This window comes from Osmerus mordax, chromosome 6 (assembly GCF_038355195.1).
Source record: "Osmerus mordax isolate fOsmMor3 chromosome 6, fOsmMor3.pri, whole genome shotgun sequence".
NCBI lineage: Eukaryota > Metazoa > Chordata > Actinopteri > Osmeriformes > Osmeridae > Osmerus > Osmerus mordax.
The window spans coordinates 11,956,787-11,978,269 of NC_090055.1; the positions used below are offsets into that span (position 1 = coordinate 11,956,787).

The window sequence follows — 21,483 nt, forward strand, 5'->3', positions numbered from 1 at the left end:
ACATTATAAAACATATTTCCGCTAATGTTGAATGTATAACTTAACATATCTCTTAATGGTCAGTTTTTCCCTCTATGTACGTGTGTTGTGCGAGTCAACACATTTTGGTTGTTGTGTGGCATATGGCGCAGGAGCACACCCACCCGAGGCCTGTTCCATGAAGGCCGCTCAAAAAGACTTAAAATCCCAAACCTGACTTGAATTAATTTAACAAGTCAAGCGGGCTTAAGCGGTTCCATAAAGGCTCATTTCAGCTCACGCAATCCTACTAATTCAAGTCAGATGTAAGTAGTCAAGATAATTGCACGTCCACCCTATTCTTAAGCAGCCCGACAGGTAGAACATGGATTATATCGATCCACCACGGCAAAAAGCAATGCACACGGCCAGGTGACTTCTTCCAGAAAGAACGTTCCCTTTAAGCAGCTCCCTCATCCACCACTTCATCAAAATAAAATGACACGCCATGATTTACGTGAACGACATAGGTCGAGGTCCTTTTTTATAGACCTTTACTTAATTGATAAAAAAAACAGACACCCTCTAAACACATTAAATTAAATTGACTTTTTTGACATTGTTTTATAAATAGCCTACTAATCAATACATTATCCAGTAGCCTAACTTTTTAACATGGTTTTTGTGGCGGGAAAATTAAGGATAGATGTAGTCTACGGATTTAGGTTCCTTTTGCAATTGGCTACTGTTAACAATTATCTAGCTATGATAATTATAATGGGATAATTTAGATTGAGATATAGGCCTATGCCTGATGCCTAAATATTTGAAATCACAAACTACCATAGCCATATAGGCTACGTTTAACGTAGGCAATGAAGGTTTGCATCTGAAATCACTGTTCATAATTGTTTAATGCATTAGGCTAAATGTTGTAGCCTATGTATTTAAGTTGATAAATGTAGCCTTCATATTGTATTGAGGGAAAATGACAAAAATAAAATAATAATAAGACTTTATTTATATAGCACATTTCACACAAGAATTGCAGCTCAAGGTGCTTTACATAAAATCAATAAAAACAATAATACAAGTGATAAAAGTAATAATAAAAGTAAATAAATGTAACTCAACAAAATACAAGCAGCAGTCTTTGCGGGAATCCAAAACACACAAGCCGCAGTCTTTGCGGTATCTCGAGACAGTCTTTGCTTTATCTCGAGTCACAGTCTTTGGTAGCCTGGTCCTAACCAGACATTTCATTTGTATAGAGAGTCTGGGCTCACTCCATTGACAAGCGTTCACTTCCTTGAAGGCGGGTACTCTGTTGAAGTTGAAAACTATTGGGTCTGCCCAGAGCCACTCTGGATCTGCCATTACCAATCGCGAGCTAGCTGGAAAATCAAACGAACCCCGTGGGGATCAAAGAGTGTTCTTGCTCCGGCTTTAACTTCTGGATATTCGGCAGCGTTGCCACAACGGATCGAATGGCTTCGCTCGCATCTTTCTCCGCTGCCATTACGGAACTACAACTCAAACTAACGCACAACATCAATGTCATCGTTCTCAGCCACTCCCTCTGTTCACTGATTGGACCGGTAAAAAGTTTACCGGAGACATCTGACCAATATACCTCAAGCCCAGACGCAGTACAGAAGCAAAATGAAAATTGAGCGGAAGTACGTAGGAGGGCAGAGCCAGGCTAGGCCGAATCCCAATACTCTGTCTTACCCCTACCCCTTACCCCTAGCCCTTAGTTTACCCCTAGCCCTTGTGTCTCGAAACTGAGCGGTAAGGGCTACATAGCCCTATGAAATGAGACACCACTTGGTTACGGTTACGTATATCGATGTCTCCAAAGCAAGTAGTGTTATGCACTGATATCAACAACAAAAAAATTGAAATTCGCTGCTAATGGAGTTTAATTAAAACTGTAGACATGCATGGAGTCCATTCAAGGCTAATCAGAGAAATGCGTGACTGTTGTGCAAATCAGCAATGTAACGTTAGCGATTTTGAAAAACGTTTCAATTAAGAACATGATTGCAAATACATATGTACAGGACTGTGTAGAGCACAAAACAAGACTGTCATAATTTTTTTATCCATTATTTAAGACGAAAATATTACATTTATGGGACTCTCTGGATGATCTGTCCGCCATTGTTGCAGGTAGCGCAGTATTCACATACCCCTAGGTGTCAAGTAAGCTTACTTCGTCTTAGCCCTACCCCTCGATCAAAAAGAGTATTGGGACACCACTTACTCTCACGGGAACGCGCAAAACTAAGGGCTAGGGGTAAGGGGTAAGACAGAGTATTGGGATTCGGCCTCAGTCTTTGTGGTTTCCCAATATAAATACAAAATCACAGGCCGCAGTCTTTGCGGAAAGTCCATGGAAAATGAGAATGTCCGTGGTAAATCATCGTTTTCCCGTTGGGTCAGTGTTACAGGAACGTCTGCTTAAGCAAAAACACAGGCTAAGCCTGACAGTTAGCCTTCCCCGGACCAGGCTAGTTTCGAAGCATAAGTTACCATAGTAAATGAGTTCTAACTATGTTGAGCTGGAACCGAATGAACTAGAATGGAGTCAGACTCACTGACATAAGCCTGGCTTATTCGGTAAACTCGCTTTATGAAACCTCAGGCATGCTAAACATTAAGATGTTATTGTGGTTGACACTTTGACATTTGTACATAGTGGAAACGGTCTGCCTTCAGTTGCACCTGATTCTCTAAAAAGTTTTTCACACAAACGTAGGCCTACAATTTGGAGCTTCTATTCAGCCTACAGCATTCTTTGTCTGCACAACATGTGTTTTGTCCACATTCTTAAGCGAGAGTAGTCTACTGGCTTAGTTACAGTTTTTTTATACAATTTAAATTATTTGCAGGGGGTTTAAAGCTAGTTTTATTTGACGTCAGCACGTGTTCATCACTTCTAGAGCCGAAAAAGCTAGTGTGCAATGGCAATGAAATAAGAGTCAAAAGAACTGAGGCATGTCTGTGAGCGCGCTTGCTTGTGTGTGCAAACAGTCGTTGATGTTACAGATCTCATTAAAGCACTTGACCTCAAAGACTGCTGGAGAGCCGCTTGACTTCATCCTCCTCGTCATCACTAGCGTAACATTTGTCTCATAATTGTTCCAATTCAAGTCTCTACGCGCGTGCCCCTTTCAAATTACAGTTCACCCAAAATCCTATCGTTCATAATTGTGCCAATACTCATCACGCATCACAACCTTGACTCCGGGATACAATTAACAAGTGCCGGGCATCGACAAGAGGAACCACTATCTCAGCGCTCAATGACATTTAGATCTGTGCCCAACAGCTACAGCACGTGCTATTAGTAGAGAAAGAGAGAGAAAGGGGAGGGGGGAGGGGGTCGCCATTCAATTCATGCAGCATGATGAAGAGACCTAGCCTAGACAATTAAAATGACACCTTCATCTCTCAGTCCAGACTGCCGTTAATTGTTGTTGTTGTTTCTTGATGAGTCCCAGGCCTCCTGTATCTGGCTCTGTTTCTGGTTCCGGAATTGGTTGTGGGGGGTAGGCGAGTTGGATGGGGTGCTGTTTACCTGTTCCTAATCACAAACAGGTAAACAGACTGTGCATGAGTGAACCGATCTTCCTTGGGCGGGTTCTAACGAATCATTGAAAACTCTGTCCTGCATGGCCTGGTGTGCACTGCTGGCTTTGTCACATCGACACTTTGTTGTCGATGTGTGCCCATGGTGTGCGGGTGTCCTACATTCCTTGTGCCGCCAGTCCTCTCTCAGCACTCTCATGCGCGTGTCACTCCAGGTTTTGGTTTTCCCATCCACGGACAGAACAGGACAAGGAGCTGGCGGTGACACTGACTTAGTCGGAGAGAGACGCGTAACTTCAGCCCGTGTCTCTATGTCGTGTCATCCCGATCCCCAACCTCCAGTGACGTACAGCGGATGAATCCAAATAGAGCTGAAAGCATGAGGCTGGGCCACGTCTCAGAAATGTCATTGATTTCACATATTTATGTAAAATGTCATCTCACTTCAAATCTTCGGGGCCCCGTCTTTTAAAAATACAATAGTGACGCTATTACATGTTTTTTAGCATGCCAAATATGCTATCAGACTTTGTATGTTTTGGAGAATCTATACCCTCTCAGTAATCATACAGAAAATCCCCCAAAAATGTGACAAAAATAATGGTTAATTTTGTAATTTTCTACGTTGTAAAAAAATTACTACTGTTTATCTTCCCCATAATCTGAGTCTTTACTCAAGCCAGTTACATGAATGTGTGATGGAAAATGTCATAACACAGGCATGAGCGTAACACAGTCCCGACTGTTCATGGACTGGGACTGAGCGAAATGATGAACATATGAAAATTGTGGTGAGGGCAGTGTAGTATAATTCCACTTTTAAAGTTAACTAAAACTGATTTCACTGATCTCATCAAACATACCTATCATGTGTTGGTCTTAACATTTACATTACATTTAGTTATTTAGCAGAAGCTCTTATCCAGAGCGACTTACAGTAAGTACAGGGACATTCTCCCCGAGACAAGTAGGGTGACGTGCCTTGCCCAAGGACACAACGTCATTCGGCACGGCACGGCAGATTTGTTGGTTGTCAAAACACATACACCCAACATTAGTAAGGAAAGCGATCACACCAACACGGGTTCTCTCTCTTAGCTGGATACAATCTTCAAATGCATTCCCAGACTGAGGAAACAAGAGTATTCACATAACATTTGACATATTATTCTTTTGTCCAAAGTGAAGTACAAATAGCGCATATACCAAGTACAATAGAACATCTAGGATCAGAAGTGTTTAGTTCAACAGTGTTTTGGTGGTCAGAGTCAAGGAACAGTTTGTGTTAACTGGCCTCATTGCAAAGTAACCTATCAGCTAACAGACACAGTGAAGAAATACTATTGTGTACAACAATACAACAATAATACTACAACAATATTGCTGTGCAACAACAGTGCAACAATAAAATCTCAACTGTTGAAGTATGTAGCACCAATAACATCTTGATTATAGTAGCTGGCTTACTAATGTCTGGTGAACAGAAATAATAGTACTTCTATGCACCCCAACTACAACTTACATCAACGTCTCAATTACAGCAGTGCCTAGTACAGGGCAGTGCCTAGTACAGTGCAGTGCCTAGTACAGGGCAGTGCCTAGTACAGTGCAGTGCCTAGTACAGGGCAGTGCCTAGTACAGGGCAGTGCCTAGTACAGTGCAGTGCCTAGTACAGGGCAGTGCCTAGTACAGGGCAGTGCCTAGTACAGGGCAGTGCCTAGTACAGTGCAGTTCGTAGTACAGAGCAACAGAAACAACAACACACAGTACAACATTGACTACTTGTGAGTGTAGTTTCATGCCAGATGTAAGAAAAGGATCACGCTAACAAACATCACAAATTCACATGCGTGGTTCCTCTCCTGTTCCGCACTTCAAGAGCTGTCATTTGTGAGTAGGGATTAACTGGACATACTGGAAGATGGGGAGGGAGGTGCAGGTGGAGGGAGAGTAAGCATAGAGAGATATGTGACAGTCTTGGCATCCTTTCTCTCTCATCATCAAGGGCCTCATTTTCATTTCCGTCCTGGACAGTGGACAGTGAATGCCTGATGGCACTACCTTATATGTGAACTAACAGTAAAATACTGGATCTGTACTACTACTTTATAGTACCTCATCCATGTCCATGAAGATTCAAAATACAATTCTGACGTTCTTCAAGATTCTTCAAGTACACATAGAGAGAAAAAGAGAGATGAGCTATGAGCATAGCTGTGGAGTGTCCAGTTCAAAATCTAGCCTACCCCCATTTCCAACCATGTTTTCGTGACACTTCCTTTTTGTGTTATCAGAGACCTGTGTATGTGTGTTAAGTCCCCCAAGTTTACTGAGGGCTTGTCATTGTTTTATGTTTTGTGTTCCACCCACGTCACCAGGCAGGAACCATTCGGGTCGGAGAGGACGCCGCCTTTCCAGCCTGTGTCTCCGGTCTGAGGCTCGTCAGGCTCCACCCTCTCATCAGCGCGCTACCAGCTGAGGCTGGTTTCGGAATGTATAAAAAGCCGCCAATGTTCAGTTCGAGGCTCTCTCTGTTTTGGTGGGTCGAACATATCAGGACAGTCCTGTACTTGTCCTGTCACTAACTGTTTTCTCTTTTTACCTCCCATAGGACAAACTCTGTTTGACGCGTTAGGCGAGGTCTGGGCGGACCACCCTCTGTGTTTTGGCCAGGGCGCCTTGAACGTGTGCCAGCTTAGGGTGGGTAGGCGGTCAGGAGCGTCTTCTTTTATGTTCTTTAATTTGGTTCCGTCCAGCACTGACCGGGTAAATAAAACCCTTTTCTTTCACTGAACACCTCACCTCTGTGTCCTTGCTCGCACCCACAACTCTATGCCCTTTTCACTGTCCACTGGTTGGTGCTGAGCAGCGGGCTGTCGGACCCCACCCTCCGGGGTGGCGAACGCAACAATGTGGCATTGATCCAATGTTCCCAACAAGCATTGGAAGTAATCTGGAAAAACTTCTAAGGAGATTATGCTCAAGTAGTCTCATGGATGTGGATAAGATATAGGACAATAGTTGTGTCAAAACTTTAACTTTTGGTTTTATAATGATTACTTTCTTTTGATCTATTTTCCCGGATGATGAAAGCCAACCACAAAACCAGGGTTTTACAGCTAACTACAGCTTAACCCGTCGAGGAGTGAGGGCATACAAGTTTCAATCTCCAGGTGGAAGGACGTGTACGATTAAAAAGACTCCATCCCAAAGAAAACTGATTAAAATTTCAGAGCCGGACAGCTACAACAGGAAAATATCACATGGATTTCTCTTGAACCAGAGGTCAAGTGAGTGATAGAAAATTAAAAACATTGTCTGGACATTGGATGTCATATTTTCTTTCCAATATGCTTTGCAGAGAAAACTCTGGAAGGGAAAATGATCTGAGGGGAGAAAGATGGAAGAGAGGGAGATAGATACTTCCTTCAAACTACTCCCCTTGACATGTCTGGTCCATCTAGCAGAGTAGGGGCTGACAGTTAAAGAGCTCCCACAGAGCTTTATGTTACAGCAGGACCCACTAATGTGGGCCTGAGCTTCTTTGGGGGGGTGAGGTGGGGCGGGGGCTTTGAAGAGGGACTCTTGTTTTCTTGAGGCCCTGGAGAAAAATGAGTCATTGTCACATTTTAATCAAGGAACTAAGCGTTGAAGAGCTCAGAATGTCCAACATGTCTCTGCGTATGGTTCCTTATCTTCTTGTCTGGTTTGAAATGCAGTTCCTCAGAGACATGGAGCGGACCAAGTGGGGAAGGAGGGTGTCTACTTTTTACATTTGGAGAGGTAGGAGAGGAGATAACTAGTGTGTTGTGAGTTTGTGTGTGTGTTAGTGTGGGACTGTGAGGGGAGGGATCGTGCTGAGACGATAGTTCCCCATGCAGGATCACCAAAAGGAGAAAACAAGACAACGGGGGGGTGGGGTTGATGTGGGAGAGGAGGAAGCAGGTCTGATGTCAACCTGAAGTGGAATAATATCACACAGTTGTAATTATGAAAGATGAAGAATGAGTATGGATTATATGATTGAAATATGCCTTTTAATCATTTTTATACCTTTATATGTTACACTACTGAAAAAGCCGGATGCAAAGCCATTGACTGTTTAGTATTTCCCCTAAGATATAGAAGGAAAATTAAGCCCAAAAATGTTAATCTGGATGATTGGGGCTGGGTGTGAGAGAAGGCTGTGTGATCAGGTTTCTACCATAGAAAAACTACAAAACCCAGCAGTAATGAGGCGATTTTACAATCCACTGCCCGGAGCTCAGTGTGACTGGCCGTCAAGGTCAGAGAGGGTCTACAAAAATAGATGATTTCTCTATGCACCTGTAATCTATTGCCTTTAGAGAGAGAGACCAATAGTGTAAAATGAATTATGCATTGGTGATAAACAATATTGTACCAATAGCAAATTTACAGAACTGATAAGGTTTTGATATAAAAGAGTATGTCCTGAGAAGATTTCTCAGTCTGATTCTGCAGAATCTGGCTCACGTTTGAAAGGAATCACCCTGTTTGTATTGGATTCTGATTAAAACACTTTGCATCAAACTGGAAGTTTCTGTGCTGTTTCAAACTTAGAGAAATTAACCCAAGAACTTAGTACTTTGATTTTCTTCATCAAACCCCTGGGGCTCTTCTGTCCGGAGAGGTGCATTATGGGGTCAGAGAACATCACCCTGACCCACCCCATCATCACAACCTTCATTGATCAAGTCCCATTCAGAGTCTCATTAAGATGAAGGTACTCCCTCTTTTCTCACCACTACCCAGACGCTCTTACTGTCATTTACAATCCAGGCAATTAGACAGAACGACCGCCATTAGTAAAAGAAAAGGAAGTCATTACAAGCAGGCATGGCGGCTTTTATAGGGTCTTGAGGGCCCCGGGGTAGAACACACACACTCCAAAGAGAGCCAGGACCCTGGGCCATTAGGACAAAGTGCTCCATTACACACACAGCCTCTGACAAACATAGGAAGTGTTTTGTCCAATCACAGAGCTTTTTACTTCTCCTAGGGTTCAGTAGCAAAGCCCTGCTGGTGGAACATAATGTTTCAAGCTAGCGCTTTGGTTTGATTGGCTCCTCTGATTGGTCGTTTCACAGTGTTCGCAGGGCCTCTTCTCTTCGACTGATGATATGCCCTTATGGTCCAGCTGTCTGCATTGACACAATCACGCCAAAAAATACAGGTGTCGGCCAAATCTAAAACACTGAGGCAGGATAGACCCTTTCAACAACATTAAATAGATAATTATCTGTGTACCATCAGTGCACTGATATAAATTAGCAATCTGTGGATACACCCACACTTCCAGGTGAATAACCTGAGGAAAAAAATAAACTCGTGGATTTTGTAAATGGAGAGCCAGATATTCCCTTGTGTACGAGTTACTCATATTTGTCATTAGATGAAGAAGAATGTATCCAGCAGGTGTCCAATGTTCAACCCACATAGCCACTGTAGCCTGTGGGAGAGTAGGTTGTTTTAGATTAAACTCAAGACTTTTAATACCCTCTTGAGATGGTGGAATTCCTTTTTTGACCACTTTAGCATACACTGGTTTTAGGTTATTATCTTTGAGAGATACACATGTAGCTGAAAGAACCATCTGGGCATTTTAATGATATTGTGTGTGTGACATTGTCAACATTCAACACCTGGTTCTTTAAAATGGCTTTAAACAGAACAAACACTTTTTAATAGAAAATAGCAAGTGTGTGTATATTATCATTACTCAAAGTTTCATTTCCACAATGTAGCTGGTAAGTGAATTCTTCATGAATAGTTTGGCAAAGTCTCATCATTTCTTTCATATTAAATAAAAACGTGTTTTCAATGTCCTCTGTGCTGACCTTTAGGTTGTAGACAATGTGTATTAAGTAGCTTTTAAAATGACAGTTGGCGTTGAGATACCTTCAAAAACAGAGGCCTGTATCTTTAAAGAGTCTGTCAGAACAGAACAGAAGATCAAACACACCACCTCATGGATGTGGATAAGCTATAGGACAAGGCTCAACTCCAACTCTCATGATAAAGCCACTCTGTTTGACGTGATTCTCACCAACTCCCCTCACATGTATCAATCTGGTGTGTTCTGCAATGATCTCAGCGACCAATGTTTCATTGCATGCATCCGCAAAAATATCTCTGCCAAACAGTCCATTACTAACAGAACTAAGCGCTCATTAAAGATCCCATGACATGTTGTTTTTGGATGCTTTTATATAGGCCTTAGCGGTCCCCTAATACTGTATCTGAAGTTTCTTTCCAGAAATTCAGCCTTTGTGCAGAATTACAGCCACTACGAGCAGTCCCACAATGAGCTTTCCTCAGGGCATGCTGTTTCTGTGTCTGTAAATGCTTTAAATGATATGAGGAAGAAAGAGGCGGGGCTAACTGCCATGCTTCTGTCGTTTGCAAGGCATGATGTCTCGAGGAAAACCAATATCGCGCTCGCACGGTTGTAGCTCAGTTTCTCATTGGTGGGCCAAATTCTCTGTGCCGGCAAAGCAGAGAAAGGGGAGGTAACTTTTGGTTTTATGACGTCATAAAACCAGCATTTTCAAAACCGAGCGTTTCAGCTTTAATTTTCTCAAAGGCGGAGAAGAATACCCAGGCCTTGGTTTACGCCTATCGACATTTCTAGCCACTGGGGGACCAGAGGCAGGCTAGGGGAACTCTAATCTCTAAACTCTTAATGTTAAATAACCTCCTAAAGTGAACATTTAATGTCATGGGACCTTTAAAACACTTTAATATCCAAGCGTTCCTACATGACCTGGCTAACATTAACTGGCACAGAGTCAGCCTGGTTCTCACTGTGAACGATGCATGGTCCTTGTTCAGAGACCATTTGAGTGCTGTAATTGATAAGCATGCCCCCTCAAAGAAGCAACCAAAATTTTTTTGACACAGTCCCTGGTTCACCCATGAGCTCACATCTCTTCTCAAACAAAAAGGATTTGCCTGGTGGAAAGCTGGCCTTTCTAAGTCTTCATTGGACTACCTCCGATTCCGGCAGCTCCGAAATAAGGCCACACAACATTGGGGGGGGACGAATTAAATTTGTTATGATAATTTCGGACAGCATGCGTGGTTGCCTGTCGTAGCGTAGCACATTTATATTTTTATAACAATATATTGGGGGGGACATTTTGACTAGATTTGAATATTGGGGGGGATATGTATTATAAATACGGCCTTACCTTGCCACTCTTCAATCCACACTCCAGGATAGCTTCCTTCAGGTACAACATGCCTTCTCTCAATTGAAACTGTCTCTAAATTAGTGGTGGGTCGTTATCGGCGTTAACGCGCTGCGTAAACGCGAGACTCTTATTGGGCGGTAAAAGAAATATCGCCGTTAATCTATTCTCTAAATTGGGTTGGGAGCTGGGTCTATACTACGCAAGCTATGATGACTTTCACCTTGATATTTTAGCGCGGATGTATACCTAGCCGAATTGCACTGTAGGGGGCGAGAACGAGTCTTCGCACCTGTGTGTATGCCTTGTGTATGAAATTATCACATCAAACGTGACGTGCTAACATGGATGCAGCTATGAAGCCGCCTGGCTTGCTTCAGGAAAAATTTATTTTTAAGAAGCTTCCCTCGACAAGACTAGGGTTGTTTGCACCTTGTGCTATGCAGAATTAGTTTACTGTAGGAGTTCTTGCAGTCTCAAATACCACCTAAACGCAAAGCATCCCTTAGCTAATGCAGAAGATGCCAGGCCAAGCACTGATGTAGCGCAGGGGAAGAGTCGTCGTCAAACTACGATGTTTGAGTGCAACCGAGGCAAGCCCGTCAGCACAGCTCTATCAGCCAAGCCAGGCCCGTAAAGATTACCCCCGCAGCCCCCGCACCGCGGGGGGGCCTCGCAGGGATGGGGGGCCTCGCGAGGCAGGCCCCCCGTTTTTTTTTTTTTTTTATCCAATTTGAATTACATGGGATGTCTTATTGTCTTGTCTGTGTTTCCAGAGTTTATATAAAAATAAAGGAAAGTATATTTAATTGTGCTTTCTTTGTTGTGTAAGTGACATGACGAAGTAGGTCAGATGGTCACACAGACCGGCGAGCCCGCTGCAAATAGGTAGCTATAACTGTAACATAGCGTAGGAAAAATGAAACGCACATTTAAAAGCGGTGCCCAAAAGTGGCATTCAAAACAGAAAATTTATGAATTAAATGCCAAACTTCCCAAAATTACACATTTCTTTTTCGACCAGCCGGTGAAGGATGCACTCATCTGCCAGAAGAGACAGGTATTGTACTGTTTGCTATAGCTAACATTACTGTACCACGTAGCTAACGTTAGCCTATACTTTGACAGCTGTACTGCTCTGTCTGTGTTGTGCTTCCTAGCGTTAACAGAGCCTCCTTTCCAAGAGCTAGGAAATTAGCCTTGCTCCTTTATTGACTTCCTATCAAGCTGACAACATTGAAATGGAGTGAAACTACAAAAAAAAAGAGAAAGTAGAAAAAGTGCTTAATTATAAAATATATTACATAACTGACATTATTAGCAAACATGATAACGTAACGCTATGCGACAGTAGTATCGTGCAGTTGCAGCGATTGCGTTTGACTATTTAAACATACAAAAAACATAATCAAAGTTACAATAAGTCATTGTATTTCAGTTATATACATATTATGATCGTGTAAAACGCACAGTTGCTTTCTACAAGATTCACACGACAAAAAATGGCTCCATTTATGATGAACACGATAATAATAAAACACAACTCACACCTATCAAGTGTGCCTGATGTAGCCACGGCCATCAAATGATTTCTGACAATACCCGTGACTGTCGCAAGCGCTGAAAGGTCATTTTCCAAGCTGAAACTGATCAAAACATATCTCAGAAGCTCCATGTCACAAGAGAGGCTGTCAGGTCTGGCCATCCTTAGCATAGAAAATGAATGTGCGCGCAGTTTAGATGTAAAGAGTGTGGTAAAAGACTTTGCACACAGATTTGCTAAAAGACGCGCACATGTGTATTGAATACATTTCCCTCACAAGACAAGCTTGAGTTTTGATATCTTGCATTTATTACACGGCTCTTCAGAATGTTCCAAAAAGTTCAGTTGATCGCGTCGGGGTCCTGTTCGTCCCGTCAGTATTTGCATTACATTATCCGTTAAGTATGTGGTGGGGGGGCCTCTCAGGCTTATTCTGCGGGGGGGCCTCATGTGTTTCCGTTACGGGCCTGAGCCAAGCTAACTAATCTAATAAACAGTTAATAAACACAAGTACATCTTATTGAACATAATTTATTTTCATCACCAATTATCATCGTAGAACAGCTTCCTCAAGCAGTTTGTGATGGATTTTGGAAACAGGAGATGAGCCCCTGGTCTAATGCCACCTGGCTTGAGAAACCCGTTCTCAAAGACTTACTTTTAGTCATTATTTGGGTAGCACACATACTCTGAATGCCTTCGGCGGAATTCAAATTAGCCATTTTGATCTAGATTAATCTAGATTAACGCCAAGATTACAGTGAGATTAATCCAAATGCCCACCACTACTCTAAATACATCCAAGACAAAGGCCATGTGGTTCTATCGGAAGGGCGCTCCCTCCCTTCCACCATTAAACATCACCACCTGTGAGGGAGCTATCCTGGAGCACGTTTCCACCTACGAAAACTTGTCCATCTGGTTAGACTCTACACTATCCTTCTCTCTCCACATGACTAAACTACAGCTCAAGATCTAGGCCAAACTGGGGTTCCTCTACAGAAATGTCTCTCCTTCACCTCTTCCGCTAAACTCACCCTCATCAAAATGACCATTCTCCCCACACTTGATTTCGGTGACACAATATACAGATCTGCATGTAAGGGCACAGTCTCCAAACTCGACACTCTCTATCACTGCTATCCGCTTTGCCACAAACGCCCCTTTCCACACGCACCACTGTACTCTTTACTCCCTGGTAAACTGGCCCTCACATCACACCCATTGTAATATTCACTGGCTTATTCTCATCTACAAGACCCTGCTTCACCGGACACCCCCACCCTACCTGTCTCACCTGCTGCATCCTCTTCCTGTCACTCACAACATCCGGTTTTCTCTCCATATCCAATTAAAAATTCCCAAACACAAATCCACCGTTGGTCTTGCATCATTTCAGCCTGCAGCTGCCCCTGACTGGAATGCTCTGCAAAAACACCTCAAACTGGACAAATTCATTTCTATCCCTGCCTTCAAAGAAGCCACTTCACTCATCCTCACTGATTTATGTATATGCTCTCTCACCTTTTAACTCTTCCCCTCAGTATTTGTGTTCCTATTCATTCCCATGATTTGTCATTATTGTCTGTCGCCAACTGCCTAGTTTTGTCCCACTGTTGCACCAATGTTGCCTGCTCAGTTTTCTCACCTGCCTGTATCCTTTGTTTATTCCTGCCAGTGTCAGTCTATGTCTTGATTGTGGTTGTTGTTTGGTGTAAATAGTCTCTGTCTTGCATTGTGTTATTTGTGCTTTTAAAATTGTTATCCCCTCTGATTCCTTATGTACTATGTACCCTGCTCTTTTTAACATTCTTGTTTTTTGTTGTTGCTTTTCTTTCTTTTCTGTATGTTGTACTGCTGTGGTTGTGTGCTGTTTTTTTTAAACAGATTTTTTAAAACAGATTTTTTTTTTTATCGCAGATTTTTATTTCATAGCCCCCTCTCCCTCAAAAAGCTTCTGCTTTTTGCCAGGCCATCACTGAAAATAAGAATTTGTTCTTAATGATTCTGCCTGGTTAAATAAAGGTTAAATTACAAAAAAAATCACTTGTTTTCGGCCAGGTAAATGCAAAAAGCATAATTCACAGTGAGGATTCTCCACTCATGGGCTGTGGAAGATTTATTTCACAGCCTAAGGCACTTGGAGCTGCACCTAACAATATACATTTCAAGTACCTTTCAAGCTGTAAAGGAAAGCCAGGCTGGCTATTGAAGGCTCTCCTCTATTCTAAGAGGTTAGCTGGACTGGATGGAGATGCTTCAAACCACCCCACTGTCACCGTTCCACAAAGCCCTCTGGGATGCAGCAGCGCATCTGACGTCCCACCTACCTGGCCCTCGAGGAGCAGGTAGGTGGGACACGGAGTCGGGTGAGTTGGGGTGGATGAAGGAGGCTGAGGAAGCAACTGGAGCTTCGACTGAGAAGCGAGGGGAGAGAGGCGAGAGAAGGGAAAAGAGCGATTGAGTGACTGGCGACGCTGCCATGACCTTGCCGTGAGTGTCGAGTCCTCGTCGCCAAGGGAGTGACCATCTGTGTGGTGGCTTTTCCTTGCCTTCCCTTCTCGCCTCACCTCGGTGACTGCTGTTTTATTAAACCTCCAGGATAAAGAGAGGAGAGGCCAGGACAGGAGAAGAAAGTTGAGGAAAGGAGAGGAATGGAAAGGAGATGAGAGGAGCTAATGAGTCAGCCTGGCCAAGTCCCGAGAGGACTGACAGACGTTGAGGAGAAAACCTTCAAAGACATGCCAGGAATGTACTGAATCCTTTGATTTTCCCTCCAGTTCTCCTTCCTCTGAGATTACTGTATCTCTCGCTCTTTCAGGGTCTCTCGTACTGACACAGGATTTACTGAATAGGAGGAAGGGAGGGTGTGGTGTAAGTTGGCACAGCTGGCGGAAGCAACATCCTTCTCTATTTGCATATTGGCAGGCTGTCCTACATGTGCAACATTCATGCATTTGACAACAATCTCACAGATAAACATTTGCTCAGTTGGTTTACAACAGGTATACTTCAAATAAAAGATGAAACAGCAGATTCACGTGTCTCCAAAGTCCTAGTGTTTTCCTTTGTCAACCTCCCACCAATGCCCATACTAGAGCTAACCTCACAGGCTGGTTGAGAACTCCAGTCCTGTTTCTCCATTTGATGAGATAAATCCTAGCAGCTAAATTTCAGCAAAAAAATAACACTAGTTAGTTAATTAGACTGACTACATTGAGTCTTGGAGAAAACTACAAACATGGAGTCACAATGAGGAAAGTGTTGACCGTCCATCACTGTTAGCTTCCCATGACCACAGCATTAGCAGGAACTCCTCAGATGTAGGCTTGCCTTGGTTTCAACTAACAGTCTGATTGCATAAACATGAGACAAATTGAACACGTTCTTTATGTCATTAAGTGAAGCGCTCGTTCTCTCCAGGTGAGGCGTAGCATGTATCTGTATGTGAAGAGGTTTCTGTTTCTCCGCAAGTAGGGACGTGCTGTAAGTGGGCACTCATAGACAACAACAAGGACACAACAACACAAGAGGACGGTCCCTAACCCACTCCACTTCTTTCAGTTAGAGATCGTGATGGACCCTCAACACTACAGCTAACTGCTCTACCATAACAATGCTTCATCCTCCAGCTCTGTGAAGGCTTTGATGACACTGAAGCCGGGATGAGGCTCTCATCATCGGCTGCCAGGTTAAAATCAGCATGGTTAGTCTGGTGTGCCAGCTTAGCCACTGTACATACACAATGCCCTAATATTACTTTGGGAAGTATGTGCATTTCAATACTTTTCCTCATGCATCTGATGTTTATAATAGCTTACTATCTGATCTTCCAAATCCAAGATGATGATCATACAGTATATTCTTGGGCAGACTGCCCCCCTGTGGTCAAGAGAAGCTACTTCAACACGAGCCAGGACTAATAAAACAATAACCAACAAGCACAAAAATCCCAAAACAGAAAAGCTATGACAATAACTTTATTGATTTATGTTTTTAATCGCTTTTCTGCAAAGAGGAACTCTTGAAGCTCAACGAACACAAAGCACAGCTCTTCTCCCCAGTGTCCTGACTGATTCATTGATTGAACATTTTTGTTCCTTTTACTTTCCACCCTTTTATAAAAGTTAACATGACTTTAAATGCGTTGCAGACTTACCATTTACAATATACACATAATATGGAGATATACCTGTAATCGAACAATACATTCAAAAGATATTCAAGTTACACACAATAAGTTCACACACAATGTCAGTGAATACTCCTCTCTCTACTTGCATCAAGACTCAAAGTAATAGATAAATAAGCTAGTCTCTCATTCAAACAGACACACTTGAGTTTATGTGCTTCTTGCAAAATAGAATCCTAAAATAGAATATCTCTCTGCTTGTTAAACTGAAAGTTAAAAGTTAAAAACCCCATTGAAGGACCCCCCCCCCCCCCCCCCCCCATCAACAAAATATACTTGTTTAACTGCTAACACCACATTTAAGGTGGTGAGGGGTGGTGCCAAATCATTGGATCACCCACTTAGCCAGCCAAACAACTCTCCAAGAAAATAGACTTCAAGACCCAGCCACCAACAGCTTGTCATTCTGGATAACTATGCCATCAAGAATTCATTTCTCATATTTATTTGGCTGGCTAACTTTGTTTTTGTTTGAAACATCCAACTGGACACAGTCAGAGATGGGGAACATGGTAGACAAGTCAGTCAGTCAGACGAGGTTGAGACCGGGGGAAGATGTCATTAGGCACTAGGACACTTCTGCCTTAATCTCTCCACCTCACGAAAGTACAGTACAGTTTTTAAAGCTAACAGTTCAGTCGATAGTTCAAGAGAAATTTTAATATGAAACTCATACTGTAATCCTACGGCATGCAAATTAGAAATGTTTGACACTGTCTTCTTAGAGTGCACCTCATGTCAGACAGGCTTTGGTCAACAAAACAGTTGACCTTTGAACTAAACTTTTAAATGTTCTCTCACATGTTTACCTTTGATTATCCGTAATTCAAGTCTTTTTTAGTATTTAGCGGGCAAACCTGAACAAACTTTTATCACACGTTTGCATACTCGCACTGCACACTAATATGCATGTCAGCTAGGTTGGTCGGTTACAATTAAATAAAACTAGAAGTTTTGCTGTCTTCAAGTTCAAACCATATTAGAAACTTACACTGCAAACATTCATGCGACCCTCCCAGCTTCAGTGCGACCCCTCCCCTCTCCTTATTTGGAAAGAGCTTGGGTTGAGTGACAGGTCAAAGAGGAAGTGACTTCAGCACGTGTCACACCCCAACTGCTAATATAATATCACTTTTTGGTTCTAACTGGACCAAATGTTTTATGCTTGCCCCTCATTGGTTAAGGGGAGAGGACACAGTGCTGTGGGGCCAATAGGAGAAGGCCTGAGGAGCTGCACCATTTCCATGTTAGAGGAGTAGATTCGTATCCACAAGTTTAGGCTTGGGAATCAAAAGTGCTTTTATAGGCATTTACCTGGGCTAGGTTCCTCACAGTCCTCTCACTGGACAACGTATACCATGTGCTACATACAATTCCTTCAGTCTACTACAGGGCAGAAAAGAATACATTATGGTACCATTCACAAAGAAATGGAGACACACACAGAGGAAAAAAGGTCAAGCACCGATACAAAACCCACAGTTAGAAAGGGCCATCTTCCCTCAGGCACAAAGTAGATTTGTCACAGGGATAGTAACAGTTATGTACAACTTGAATCAGAGAGGGGAGAAAAGGCAACATTCACTCATCACTGAGACTAGTTCTAAATCGGTTCCCAAGTTTTGGATTTGCCATTGATTAGACTAGCCTGGCTGTCTGGGTTAAATAAGTCATCCATTAGTTAGTGTACTTTGTCGATTAGAGTGTTCTGGGTGGGGAAAAAGGTATCAGTCATCGTTGAGACTGGTTTGTTTGTGGAGTTGGTGGGCAGAGGCAATCAGTATTTCAGGGCTGGGGGGCCCTGGCCCCTTCATAGCCATGCTGGCCCCCACCACGGCAGGATAGCTACGGATCCTTCGCATGCCAGCGTTCAGGACGGGCAGGCCTCCTATGGGGCTGGTGACCCCCCCTGGTCTGAAGGGCGGTCCGGTCCGGTGCAGCCCCCCCAGCACCCCCCCTGGGCCCCCGGGGGACACGGTCCTGAAACGCTTCAGCTTGTCCACCAGACGCAGGTTCTGCACGCTGCCCTCCGCCGCATCCTCCTTGTCCTGCACCTCTGCCCCCCGCACCTCCCTTAGGATGGAGCTGGCCGGCTTGGACGCCAGGAAGTTGTCGTACAGGGGCTCCGGCGGGCTGAACTGGAAGGGCGACAGCGGTGAGCCCGGTTTGGAGTGGGTGGGGGAGTTGGGCGGGGTAGAGGGGAGGGTGTCCGGGCGGTGGGGCAGTGGCGGGTGGGGGGCGGGGGGCACCCCGGTGGGGGTGGGGGCGCCACCAGTGGCTCGGTCCCAGCTCAGGGGGTCGTACATGGCTGCGGAGATCCCACGCTCCTGCAGCTGATGCACCAGGCCCAGGGAGGTGCTGGTGGTCGTGGTGGAGTCTCTCTGGTTGGTGAAGGACTGGGCCAGGCTGAGTCGTCGGGGGGTGCAGGGGGTGGAGGCGGGGGTGGAGCGGATGCTGCTGCTGCTCACTACGCAGGAAGACCCATGACCCGACAGCAGACTGGATGGAGAGAGAGAGGGAGGAAGGAGAGAGAGGAAGAGAGGGAGGAAGGATAGAGAGGGAGAAAGGATAGAGAGGCAGAGGAAGAGAAAGAGAGAGAGGGAGAGGAGAAAGGGAAGAAGGGTAGAGAGGGGAGAAGGAGAGGGAGGAAGGATGAAGAGGGGAAGAGAGAAAATGGAAGACGGGGGAAAGGCATAGAGGGAGGAACGGTGGGATGAACAAATAGATCAATAGAGGCAGAGAGAGGGAGGGAGGGTGTGCAGAACGGGGGAGAAAAAAGAGGGAAGGATGAAGAGTCAGAGGTCAGAACACAAACACATGCTGTTAGTCTCCAGGAATCCCATTCAAGTCGACAAACCTTTCCATTAGTAAATCGAAAATTTTCCTCAAATTGCTTCAGAATTTAAATCAACCAGTGTCAGGATAACAGTTATGAAACAGTACAGCGAGCTTCAAGTGTATACAAACCAGCTTCAAACCAACGTCTTATCAGTATTATTGAGCATGCAAGCAAACACATTATTAGCCCCTAACTTGTGGCCTCAATCGCGGATTACTGTTAGTTCAGTCTAGCAGGCGGGCCCAAGTGTGATTGACAGGTGTTAGAACCAAACACAGATACAGTTAGACCCAGATAGCTGGCTATTATTGGCCCCGACAAACACCGGTGACCCACGACCTTTTGAGGTCGCGACCTCCGTAGAGATGCCGCTAGCTCACCCCTGAGCGGAGCAAGCTCAGTGAGCCTGCTCTACATCAGCCCTCAGAACCACATGATACAGCCCCGCCTCCTCTTCCTCATCACATGACCTGCGGAGGGCCAATCGGATCAGACAGTGGGTAAAGGTAGGCGTGGTCTTGGAGACCACCCCTCAAGATGACCTCAAGCCCAGATTGTTATTAACCTCTTTCAAAATCTCAAAATCCCAGAAGAGGATAGACCAGCAGAAATGTGGTACATATCACAAGGGACAAACAAACACCTATGCACCTCGTTCCTTTACAGCAACCTTTCTCAACCCTGGTCCTCGGGACCCCCTGCCCTGCATGTTTTAGTTGTTTCCCTGTTACAACACACCTGATTCAACTGAATGGGTTTCTTATCAAGCTCAGAAGAAGCCTGATAAAGACCCATTCAATTGAATCCCGTCTGTCGGAAGCGGGGCATGGAGTCCTGAGGACCAGGATTGAGAAAGAGGGCTTTACAGTGTCATTCAGAGGGACTAACATGGTGCTCTCAGTCAGCCGGACACACCACAGCCTACTGTATAGTTGGAGCTATACAACCTGGATGGAGGCTTTCAGCAACATACAACCCATGTTTCTGTGTGTGTGTGTGTGGCGGTGTTCTTACCTCGGGGTGACTCTGGTGAGCTCGTCAGACGGGTGGAGGATCCGGCAGGTGGTGTAGGTGTAGGTGGAGCTGGTGTGGGACATGCATTTACCAGGGAAGTGCACTGGAGGAGACCGGGGGGGGAGAGGGTTGAGGTTAGTACAGGGCCAAGAGGTACTACCACACTCCAACTCAATACACGTCCAGGGACACAGACACATGCGTGCACGCGCACACACAAACTCACACACACAAAGAATCCAGTTGGCTGTCAGACAGGATATATAGTACAGTACACACAGAAAAAGGAGTATGGACAATGATTTAACAAGATTCTGTATCTCTCTGGTATGAAGCCTTCTCATTGACTGACATTAATGTTAGCCTTGGTAGCCCTGTCCTTGACTTTGACATTGAGCTGTCGTAGCCTTATCTTAGCCTGGTCTGTCATGTGAGCAGGACAGCTGAGATACTGTGTTTTAAATAGAACCCTGTCATCTGAGAGACAGACACCAAAACCTCACTGACCCTCACACTGGACCTACGCCACCAACAGCTACTCTGTGTGTCTGTCTTTGTGAGAAAGTGTATTTCTATGTGGCTGTGTCCACGTGTGTGTGTGTCTGTGTAAGCCAACACCTGACCTATAGCACTAGTTACGCAAGCTCTAAGCCGACAAACAAAAAACACAGACACCTAAAGCTATTCTACAATTACTATGAAGTTGAATGATTTGGGGATTTGAGTTTAGATTCATGACGAGAGATTCAGGATACTGCCATGGTTTTTCCCAGGATGCAGTGCAAGAGGAAGAATGTAATCTGACACCCTTTTTGGAGACAGATAACCAATGGACAGAGTGGAAAGAGGAAGGCGATGACACAACGATTCTGAATTGTTGAAATGAATCATTGATAGTAAAGCAGGATATGATGTGGAAGATGTGCAGGAAATAACAAAAAGGCCTTAAGAGAGCAAATATATCATGTGATAAACATTTGATGGCTATTTTCATTTCCCAGCATTGGAGTATGAAGAAAGGATAAATTGATGACAGAAAGATGGATTGGAGGTGAAACCAAGGTAAACAAAGTAGATAATATATATATACATATATACTCAGGGGGCATGGTGGCCTGCGCAGGTCTGGATG

At 44.2% G+C, this 21,483-nt stretch overlaps 1 protein-coding gene across 3 annotated transcripts in view; it reads right to left on the reverse strand.

The window, feature by feature from the left end:
* Positions 1 to 16,285: 16,285 nt before the first annotated feature.
* The window catches only part of trak1a (trafficking protein, kinesin binding 1a), a 30,399-nt gene continuing 25,201 nt past the window's right edge, over positions 16,286 to 21,483 (reverse strand). For 2 of the 3 annotated variants that reach the window (XM_067238684.1, XM_067238683.1), the window contains exons 15-16: positions 20,352 to 20,454; positions 16,286 to 18,997 (exon numbers count right to left, since the gene is read on the reverse strand). In XM_067238684.1, the coding sequence (XP_067094785.1) occupies positions 18,226 to 18,997; positions 20,352 to 20,454 (875 nt within the window). In that variant the 3' untranslated portion in view covers positions 16,286 to 18,225. Of the gene's footprint in view, positions 18,998 to 19,717; positions 19,808 to 20,351; positions 20,455 to 21,483 lie in introns of all 3 variants that reach the window. The other variant, XM_067238685.1, reaches the window with a different exon arrangement.